Genomic DNA, 12,205 nt, shown 5'->3' with positions numbered 1-12,205 from the left:
ACAAGGGTCATTACCCAACGGTACTCATACCATCTGTATATTAAACAAGGGTCATAACCCAACGGCACTAATCCCACCTGTATATTATACAAGGGTCATAACCCAACGGCACTTATACCATCTGTATATTATACAAGGGCCATAACCCAACGGTACTGATACCATCAGTATATTATACAAGGGCCATAACCCAACGGCACTAATCCCATCTGTATATTATACAAGGGTCATTACCCAACGGCACTTATACCATCTGTATATTATACAAGGGCCATAACCCAACGGTACTGATACCATCTGTATATTATACAAGGGCCGTAAACCAACGGCACTTATCCCATCTGTATATTATACAAGGGTCATAACCCAACGGTACTGATACCATCTGTATATTTTACAAGGGCCATAACCCAACGGTACTGATACAATCAGTATATTATACAAGGGCCATAACCCAACGGCACTAATCCTATCTGTATATTATACAAGGGTCATTACCCAACGGCACTTATACCATCTGTATATTATACAAGGGCCATAACCCAACGGTACTGATACCATCTGTATATTATACAAGGGCCGTAAACCAACGGCACTAATCCCATCTGTATATTATACAAGGGTCATAACCCAACGGCACTGATACCATCTGTATATTATACAAGGGGCATAACCCAACGACACTTATCCCATCTTTATATTATACAAGGGTCATTACCCAACGGTACTTATACCATCTGAATATTATACAAGGGTCATTACCCAACGGTACTCATACCATCTGTATATTATACAAGGGCCATAAGCCAACGGCACTAATCCCATCTGTATATTATACAAGGACCATAACCCAACGACACTTATCCCATCTGTATATTACACAAGGGTCATAACCCAACGGTACTTATACCATCTGTATATTATACAAGGGTCATTACCCAACGACACTTATCCCATCCGTATATACCTCAAGGGTCATTACCCAACGGTACTGATACCATCTGTATATTATACAAAGGCCATAACCCAACGACACTTATCCCATCCATATATTATACAAGGGCCATAACCCAACGACACTTATCTCATCCCTGCATTATACAGGGACAATAACACAACGACACTTAGCCAATCCCTGTATTATACAGGGACAATAACCCAACGACACTTATCCCATCCCTATATCATACAGGGTCAATAACCCAACGACACTTATCCCATCCCTATATTATACAGGGACAATAACCCAACGACACTTATCCCATCCCTATATTATACAGGGCCATAACCCAACGACACTTATCCCATCCCTATATTATACAGAGCCATAACCCAACGACACTTATCCCATCCCTATATTATACAGGGGCCATAACCCAACGACACTTATCCCATCCCTATATTATACAGGGGCCATAACCCAACGACACTTATCCCATCCCTATATTATACAGGGACAATAACCCAACGACACTTATCCCATCCCTATATTATACAGGGACAATAACCCAACGACACTTATCCCATCCCTATATTATACAGGGGCCATAACCCAACGACACTTATCCCATCCCTATATTATACAGGGGCCATAACCCAACGACACTTATCCCATCCCTATATTATACAGGGGCCATAACCCAACGAGACTTATCCCATCCCTATATTATACAGGGGCCATAACCCAACGACACTTATCCCATCCCTATATTATACAGGGACAATAACCCATCGACACTTATCCCATCCCTATATTACACAGGGGCCATAACCCAACGACACTTATCCTATCCCTATATTATACAGGGGCCATAACCCAACGACACTTATCCCATCCCTATATTATACAGGGACAATAACCCAACGACACTTATCCCATCCCTATATTATACAGGGCCATAACCCAACGACACTTATCCCATCCCTATATTATACAGAGCCATAACCCAACGACACTTATCCCATCCCTATATTACACAGGGACAATAATCCATCGACACTTATCCCATCCCTATATTATACAGGGACCATAACCCAACGACACTTATCCCATCATTAAATTATACAAGGGCCATAACCCAACGACACTTATTCCATCTGTATATTATACAAGGGTCATAACCCAACGGCACTAATCACATCTGTATATTATACAAGGGCCATAACCCAACGACACTTATCCCATCTTTAAGTAATGCAAGGGCCATAACCCAACGACACTTATACCATCCCTATATTATACAAGGTCCATAGTCCAACGACACTTATCCCATCACTATATTATACAGGGACAATAACCCAACGACACTTATCCCATCCCTATATTATACAAGGGCCATAACCAAACAACACTAATTCCATCTGTATTTAATACTCTTTGATGAGCAAATGTCCCTATTCATTGATACACGTCTTCGTAGTACACTTCCCATCTTACTGGTAGTGACCTAAAGTTTTCTAAAAATAAATAATAATTACTGCACCTTCATCCCGCGTAAACGAAATTATACACGATGGCGTAGCGCGAGTTGTATAATTTCAATCACTAGGACGAAGTAATGGCTTTAAATAAAAAAAAATACATTTAGACTTAACGGCTGTACAACTTTCTGAGTATCAATTTTCACAGAACGCTGGGACAACAGTCTTTCAGGGCAATGCGGGTTTCTTCTTCTGAGAAACAGGTTAGGACACGGAGAAGATGGCACACTACGGAGTTATTTAAAAACCGGGAACTGAAATTGGACTGGTTGCGAAACACTACTTGTACGGGTATGTGGACTTGTGGACATCTTTTGTGCACTTCATCATCCAGGCATGTGGACTTGTGGACTTCTTTTGTGCATCAAGTCATCCAGGTATGTGGATTTGTGGACTTCTTTTGTGTACGACGACATCCAGGTATTTGGATTTGTGGACTTCTTTTGTGCATTACGTCATCCAGGTACGTGGATTTGTGGATTTCGTTTGTGCACGACGTCATCCAGGTACATTGTATATGGACTTGTGGACTTCTGTTGTGTACGACGTCATCCAGGTATATTGACTTGTGGACATCTTTTGTGCATTACGTCATCCAGGTATATGGACTTGTGGACTTCTGTTGTGTACGACGTCATCCAGATATATGGACTTGTGGACTTCTTTTGTGTACGACGTCATCCAGGTATATGGATTTGTGGACTTCTTTTGTGTACGACTTCATCCAGGTATATGGACTTGTGGACTTCTTTTGTGCAACACGTCATCCAGATATATGGACTTGTGGACTTCTTTTGTGTACGACGTCATCCAGGTATATGGACTTGTGGACTTCTTTTGTGTACGACGTCATCCAGGCATATGGACTTGTGGACTTCTTTTGTGTAACACGTCATCCAGGTATATGAACTTGTGGACTTCTTTTGTGAACGATGTCATCCAGGTATGTGGATATTGTACACGTTTAGAATTGCACATACGTTGGCAAATGGAAAGTGATTTATGCGATTATCAGCGAGCCTGTGAGTACAAGTTTTAAGAGAAATTTCGCAAACGACCATTAAACGCAATTTTACAACACGGACATTGGAAATTTCGCAAACTTCCACATATAAAGCTACACTTCCAAGTCGTGGTTCGCAATCTCTCTATTGTTTTAAAGCCAGTGCCATTGAAACATATTTTTTTACAGTAGAAACATTTTCGGCTCAAACAGATGAATAATTTATAAAAAAAATATAAGCAAAGTTAATGCAATTTATTTCAATATATATTATTCAATATATATAACGTAAAATTGAATATGATACAGTGTGATGTATGTAATATAATTATACAAGCAAGGCAGCAAAGAAGTTAAGAATAATGTCACATCTGTAAATTCGATGAATGCGAAAAAAAAACATATGTTGGAAAATAGAACATTTACTCATGTGATATATATTTGTATTAATTATATGTATATTATAGGCTGATGTGTTTTAAAATACAAACATAATCATATAGCAAAGCAAAATATAGATGTAATTCACCAAATACACTCTTAACAACTAAGCGAGTCTAAATATCTCTATTCATGTATAAATATGCTATAAATACTGCTGTTATATTTTAACCAAAAAACCGACACATTTTCGAGAAACACCGCAATCACAAAACTCGCAAACATGATCATGGACCTCGATCTAGAAGCACAGCGCCTGGCACAAAACACACAACGTTGACAACGACAAAAGCACGATGACACCTGGACAGGAACCAAAGTTTGCCCCATTAATAAACCAATCGTTCTCGTCATCCAGGAGGGCGAATATCCGGGTGGGTCCGCCGGTCCCATCGCGCATCTTGATGGCTCCCAGCACAATAGTGGTGCCACGCACAGGGATCGCATCCAGGTTGGCAACGTACTCGACTAAGGGAACACCATTCGGCTGGAGATGGTTGTGGCAGTAGTACTCAGGGGCGATTCCGGGATCCGCGGACGGAGTGTCCACTCCTACCACACTGACCTGCAGATATATACATAAAAATGTGGTTGGAATCAGTCAGAAAATATTCAATCCATTACTGATTTTTGACAAATACCTTACCCTACTTAAAATGGGAGTAGATCCAATAGGTACATGTGTAGCTATAGCTGTTTGAAGTTGACTCAACAAACGACATCGGAAATTTGGCATTAAATGTCGAGCTGGCACGTCATTCGACATTCGACATTGAATGTCAAGTTGGCAAGACCTTGGAAATTAGACATTTTATGTTGAGCTTGCACGGCATTTGACATTCGACATTGAATGTTGAGCTGCCACGACATACATTGGACATTCGATATTTGATGTTGAGCTTGCACGACATTTGACATTCGATATTGAATGTTCAGCTGGCACGCTGAGACATTTTTGTCCTTTATTGAGCTGACTTCACCCAACCTGCATATCTGTATATTATATTGCATATGAGGCGTTCAATAAGAATTTTCGAGAATACGTGTATGAATAAAAGAAATGAATAAACATGCAAAGCCATCGTAAATAGCCTGTAAACACACACGCACGCACGCACGCACACACACAAGCGCGCGATAAAATGGGATCGCTTAACATCATGTAATTTTTAGTTCTGGATCAAAACATCATAACTCAAGCAGTTTAGAAAGGCGTCTGAAGATCTTCAACCTCAAGAGCACAATGCAATCGGCGTCGATAAGGGGGATTACTACGTGTTTTAAAATGTTTATTTACAAAGGTTTTTTCTCACCTGTCTCTTTATGAGCATGAACTTGCAGGCTTCCAAACTGAAGCCAGGAAACCGGAAGGAGAGAGGGTCTGAGAGGTTCTGTGTACCGAACACTTTGTTGGAGTCCGGGTACTTTCGGGCCCAGCCAGAGTTCATCATGATGATGGCGCCCGGGGGATCCGGCCATGGTCAACCTCGTGCTCTAGGGTGAAGGTCAGGGAACTAAAGGACATTGTATGACAGCCATGATATAATACAGTGACACTACACAGTATTGTCCGGTCACTTACGTATATATGCATTACAATAAGTACAATCAAAGCGCTGAAAGCGCTGCAAGACTGTCGGTGACGTAACTGAAGAAGGCAAACACTACCCCAAAGTTCTTTCAAATGAAATGTGATCAAATGATTTCATACAACTGATGAACACTCTTTAAGGTAGATGAAGAAGGATAAATGTGATTATAATAAGCACAAATATATTGGCCCTACTTAATCATGTATCCAATGACCTACCAGATTCTTAATTCAAATTTCCTAATTTTGAACCGCTTTAAAGTAGTTAAATGCATATTCATTATGTTAAAATTGCTTCAATTTATGATGTCGCTTATAACAGTTTCAGTAAGCAATTACATTCCTTCATTTCATTAGGGTCTGTAGAAGCCAATGTCTTTAAAATGCAAATACAATACAAGCTATACCCAAGATTCAAGGGACATAATAAAAATATAACTTTAAAATGATGCTCTTTCAAGCCTAAAAATGCCTCCCAGAACTTCTATCAACAGAGTCCACATATCTACAAAATTTGTGCTCGAGTTACTTTCTTTGATATAAAAGTGAAAACAAATCTGCATGGTGCTGTGGCATCATACCATGAAAAAAACTAATATCTTTAAAATTTGTTTTCTAGTTTGTTTTTATTATAAAAGTGTTAATAAATCTGCATGGTGCTGAAGAAAAAAAACTAATGTATTAAATTTCAAACCTGCAGCATTAATTAGCGCCATGTTGTCAAGAATATCTGGACAATTGAATGAAATATGCATGGACCGAAGTGACAGCTGGTTTTTCATTGACAAAAGATGCCTTTGAGGCAGTTTTAAGATTATGCTATTCAAAGTATGAGGGTAGTTGGTACAGTTTTAATTCATATTCAGATGATGGCTGATAATTGTTAATAAACATGTATCCACTTAGCAGCAGGGAATAAGTAAATGACATAGTTTTAATGACCAATATTGGAGATGTGACCTTGACCTCCAAATCCAAAGGGGTCATCTGCTGGTCACCCCAAACATAAATTTCAAGTTTGAAGGCCATGGGTGCAGACTTTGTCGAGTTGTCACACAGGCAAGCTTTTTGCATTCAATGGTCTGTGACAAATCAATAGGGCTCACCTACTGGTCAGGCCCAACCCCAAAGTCAAGTTGTTCAAGGGCCATGGGTGCAGGCTTTGTCCAGTCATTATTAGTACAACCTTTTAGCATTCAAGGTCACTGTGATCTTGACATTTGACCCAATGACCCCTTAAATCAATAGGATCTTCTAATAGTCAGACTTAGCCTCCATGTTGAGTTTGAGGGCCAAAGGTGCAGGCATTGTCAACTTATCAGTCAGAAGTATGGTTTGACACCTTTCTGTTCAAGGTCACTGTGACCTTTGACCATATTACCCCTAAAATCAAAAGGGGTCCTTTACTGGTTAAACCAAACTTTCATGTCAAGTTTGACAATAGGTCTAGGAATTGTAGAGTTATCACCCGGAAAAGCTTTGGTCTACTGTCAGACAGACGGACGTAGCGGCCAACATGTCCAAAGCAATATACTCCTCTTCTTTGAAAGGGGCATAATAAATTGAAATTGATTAAATATTTTTGTTTATTATGTTAATTAACTTACATTACATACAACAAGTACCATTTTGATATTTTCGAATGCTCATTTGGGCATGTACATGGGTTTTGATCTGACTATGAACATGAAACTACATAGTGATGTTCCCTCCTATCAATTCTAAATTTAAATAACCATGAGAAAAAAGAATGTTTTCACTGCACCATGAATAAATATGTCAAAGAAAATAAATGTCAAGTTATTAAAGATTAATTTAACACTGTTCTTTTGATGATTTCCGTGCATTCCTGACTGCAGGTTTTGCCCATTTTCCCACACAGTTATTTCATATTGGCCTTACAAGGTCAGATCTTGAGTTGGGTCTTCATTGCTGGACACTATCTCTTTATCTCTACAGAAAACACACTGGTGCCAGTTTCACTGCAACAACTGCAAAAAAAGTTATATTCTAACTGAACTCTGCATCAATATTCAATTATTTTTTATTGGATTTAGGAAATGTCTTTGTTTTAAAGGGTTCATATAAATTAATGCATTTTTTTCAATTTAATGCATTATCATGCTGGACTATTTGACATTGATGGTTAAAACAAAGAAGGCATATGATTTGTGTACAGATTAAACATTATTAATTATAAATGTGTTCTTTAATTAATAGACAAGTGGCAACAATTTCCCCAGTTAAAAAAGCTTACATTTGTATATCTGCAGATTAATCATTTGCATTTCTTTTGCTTTGATCATTTAAGTCAAATGAGTTAGACATGATAATGCATTAAAATAAGAAATATATTTTTGGCATCAAATTATAGTGTGTGCCTTCAATCTAGAAATAAATTTCTTCTCAACAGATGCTAAATTATAAAAAAATATATATAAACCAAGATTTTGATTATGACATACCTGCATAGTTAGTGGTCTCCATAACTGCTCAGAAATGCTCCCTATGACAAACTAAGTGCTGGTGTATGGCTGGGTAATAGTGCTGCTCCAACCAATAGCGCAATTCTTCCTACAGGTGGACCAGCTCCTCAATATGGTTTCTGTCATGGCAGTGATAACAGTATGTAATAACATGCCCTTTTCTACTTTCCAGAGAATGAATCTTCCAATCTAAATTACAAATTTAAGAACAAATATATACATATGCACATGTAATGTTGTTAAAAACAAACCATTTAGATGCCACAAAACTGTAAGATTTTAGGTGAAAATTAAGCCAAATAAAAACATTTAGTCATTTAAAGCTGCACTCTCACAGATTTACTGTTTTTACAACTTTTGTATTTTTGTCTTGGAATGACCTATTTTTTAGCTAAAATATCTGCAAACCAGTGATATAAGACTACTGACAAAATATTAGATTGCAGACTTCCATATTTCAGGTCGAAAACAAAGGTTTTATGGCTTAAAGCGTTACTAACGGTTTAAGAAAAATGCATAAAACATTTTGAACTTAAATATAAACATTTTCTGACAAATTTATTGTCAGCAATCTAATATGAATGGTTAACATGCATTATCACATAAATTGGCCCGTTCCAAGACAAAAAATAAATAAAGTAGTCAAAACGTTCAATCTGTAAGAGTGCTACACTCTCAGTCACAGATTGAAGGTTTTGACAACTTCGTTTACTTTTTGGCTTGGAATAAGCTAATGAAAAGCAGTATGAAAACTGATGAAATAAGACTGCTGACAAAAGATAAGATCATGTTTTTTATATTTACATTTGGAACTATTGGTTTTATGGTTAAAAGCTAACGCTTTACTAAAAATGAGATTTTTGGCACAGAACATCATCTTTTGACCGTATTAAAATAAGAAAACAGCGTTCCAATATTTTCAGTTGTCTTTTTTGACTGAATTAATATAAGAAAGCAGCGATCCCCTTTTTCCAGTTGTCTGTTATGTCCAGTGTTCAGAAATTCGCATAAAATAATTCATTACAAGACCAAGAAATAAAAAAAGAGTTGGTAAAACAGACAATCTGTGAGAGTGCAGCTTAAACATATGATATGCATTATCAGCCAAGTGCAGACCTACTCACATCCTGGCTACACAACCAGTACATTCATCAGCTTTTCTGATTCGAACCAGGCACATTTATATTGGTAGACTAGCATTTTACCATTCTGTGCTGGCCAGTAAAGTTCTCATTTGAATTAGAATTCAAAATGTATATACCTTTGTTCATTTTATTTGCCAACTCTGTTTCAACTGAACTTCCTAAATGAAGAGAAGTTTCAAAAAATAATTACAATATCTCAGTAAATACCTGCATTTATGTGTTTCTTGTGCAATCTGTCAGCTTTGGTAGGCTCAGGTTTCATTTTGTCCACCTCAATACTTGTAATCTTCTAGTCTGATGTACTGCCATCCAATTTTTAAGTCAGGTCAGGCAGCCATTTCAGCTTTGTTCCAGTTGATTGTATCAGATGATGTTAACAATACTAGCCTTGTATCCAGGCACTTCTCAATCTGAAAGTTTACAAAAGAACATGGCCTGTAATATTTAATAAAAAAATCATAATTGTTTACTCATGGATGATGGGTTCTAAAGTAAACCTTTGAGAAAAGATGCTACTGGTATGGTGCTTGAACCCACGACCATGTGAACACTTGCATGGAGATCTGTCAAACTGAGCTAACTGGGTAACTGATTTTTAGGCAGCTCCCAGCTTGGCTCTACAATTGACAGGTGCATTATACATTATAGAGACAATAAATCAAACACTTGAAGCACTAGTCCAAATAATAGTAACTTAACTGATCTTTTTACAAATTTTGAAATGGCATATCCTTCACATACAATTTTTTTGTACCAAAAGTGGGTAGCTATTCCGATTGGGATTCCGGGTCAGATAATTAAATATATCTAATATATGAGTTATGTACACAAAAAATAAAAGCTGACGAATTATTATGAGTTTGATGAGTGTTTTTCTTCATTTCATACTGTCAAAACATAATGATATAAACTGTTATACATGAAGATCACCTGCAAGGCTGCAGTGCATAGATTTACATAGATGTAAAATGGTTGTGTTTAAATGCATTAAATGCTTGTTTTGTGAAAAAAATCTTTGCACTTACATGGTAATAAGTAAAATACGAAAATAAACCTTTAATATCTATTTCAAACATATAATACTTATCTAACTACGATTTCAATATTTTTCAACCCCCACCCTGTTTTGCAACCCGATTAGACGTAAGGGATTGGAAGAATCCCATATAACACGTCTATTTTTTTAGACTATTGAAGCATATATGTTCTTTTTTGATGGTTGAGACGTTTCAGGTTAAACAACAATTAAAAATGCGAAATAATTTTAGTAAATAATCAACTCTGAATTAAAAGTAACATGAAGATGTTGTAGTGAAGGATTTGCCATATATATATATATATATCTATATTTTTTTTTTAATCGTAAAAAGAGTCCGTCAACGTACAAATATTTAGACTAAGAGATGTAGATCAGCTAGATGTACCTTCTTGTCCAAAAAATTGTACGTTGACAGATTTTTTTACGATTTTTGATACAGCAAATCCTTCACGTACAAATTGTTTTGTACGAAAAGTGGGTAGTTATTCCGATCGGGATTCCGGGTTAAGGCATATTGCATCTATAACATATCATAAAAACAAGAAATATTACCAGATAATGTTATTTTATATAAATTCCGTAACCAAAAAGTAATATCAAGCAAATAATTATGAGTTTGATGGTTTTTTCTTCATTTCATTCTGTCAAAACATAACAATATATACATGAAGGGCACCTGCAAGGCTGCAGTTCACAATTTTACAACAATTGGAACATTTCGGCCATCAATTGTAACAACTCGCCATCTTCGGTAAGCTTCGAGATAGTCAATCCCTGTTGGATACTGGCTGAGGTGTTCAGATTGTTCGGCCAAGGCCGAGTTGTTACAATGTATTATCTCGAAGCTTGTCGGAGGTGGCCAAATTATTACGATTGGGTCAAAATAGCTTTGCACTTCCATGGTAAAATATGAATATAAATCTTTACTTTATTATCCATTTTAACCATAAAATACTTCACTTAATACAATTCCAATATTTTTCAAACACCCCCACTTTTTGCACAAAACCGTTTAGACTGTAGGGATTGGAAGAATCCCGTATAACACGTCTATTATGTACATGTACTGTACCTTCGTGTCCGAAATCGATCACTTCCTTGGAGCTCATTTCTGGATTGTCTCCATCTAAATTTAACATTTTTAGACGCATACATTGATGCCATTTTTGCTTCGATTGATGTTAAAGCAATAGCACTAAATACAGGTGGGTTATTTTGTAGAAGAACGTGTTCGAAGTAACATTCAATTTCATTTCCGCATAATCGCCGCCATATTGTGTATGACTTAAAAACTACACCCTATAGTCCAAAATAACAATAGACATAACGTTGACACACTGTGATAGGTATAATCCAAATAATTTACTCAAACAAACACAATAGTTCGATTGCTGCTGAAAAAAATCATTTGAAACATAAAAGCTATTTCACAAAATATTACATGACATGAACTCTTTAACCGCGTATGATTTATTTCTTAATAGCTTTCATTCATAAAATAAGTTCTTTGCCGGGGTTTGCCGGGTCAGTCTTGAATGCTGGGATATGTGTGACGTCACACGGGGTGCAAACATGTGGTGTAGCTTACTATTGGATGTAGGGTAAAATGACTTCGTATGTAAATGCTATACTTTCAATATTTTTCATTATATTGTTCAATAAAACTCAACAAATTGTAACGGTACAACTATACTAAGAGTAACACGCAATATTTGTCATAAAAAAGGCAATAACGCGTTAAATACACATAAGCAGGTACTTGACGCCCCACATTCACGTAAGTAGTTCTGTTGCTACGCAGGTGGTGTGTATTAATATATTCATGTTCAATATGTCGTGTCAGGCGACTAGTCGCGTTTCTGAAATACCGCTCTCTAAAGACTGTCGGCTTGCAGCCGACAGTCTAAAAACGGATCGTAGTAGTTATTAAATCGAATCAACAATTCAGCAGATTCGATTCTTGGACGCAACGGTAAGTTTTTCACAGCAACCAAATTTTATACATTCTTACGTTATCTT

At 36.9% G+C, this 12,205-nt stretch overlaps 1 protein-coding gene and 1 long non-coding RNA gene across 2 annotated transcripts; both read right to left on the bottom strand.

Moving 5' to 3' along the window:
• Positions 1 to 3,958: 3,958 nt before the first annotated feature.
• LOC128213784 (isatin hydrolase-like) lies at positions 3,959 to 5,400 on the bottom strand (the record flags this gene model as incomplete). The annotated part of the gene is made up of 2 exons (XM_052919843.1): positions 3,959 to 4,490; positions 5,239 to 5,400. Coding segments are annotated over 2 exons (486 nt in total), but the record flags the coding sequence as incomplete, so codon positions are not given.
• Positions 5,401 to 7,088: 1,688 nt separating this feature from the next.
• On the bottom strand, positions 7,089 to 11,452 carry LOC128223982 (uncharacterized). The gene is made up of 4 exons (XR_008259412.1): positions 11,259 to 11,452; positions 9,355 to 9,557; positions 7,982 to 8,191; positions 7,089 to 7,507 (listed from the first exon to the last, which is right to left on the bottom strand). It is a non-coding gene; the product is annotated as an uncharacterized LOC128223982 (long non-coding RNA).
• Between the last annotated feature and the right edge of the window lie 753 nt (positions 11,453 to 12,205).

Source organism: Mya arenaria, chromosome 2 (genome assembly GCF_026914265.1).
Source record: "Mya arenaria isolate MELC-2E11 chromosome 2, ASM2691426v1".
Lineage (NCBI taxonomy): Eukaryota > Metazoa > Mollusca > Bivalvia > Myida > Myidae > Mya > Mya arenaria.
Note: the sequence above shows the minus strand (reverse complement) of the source record. Positions and strands in the feature narration are given on the sequence as shown.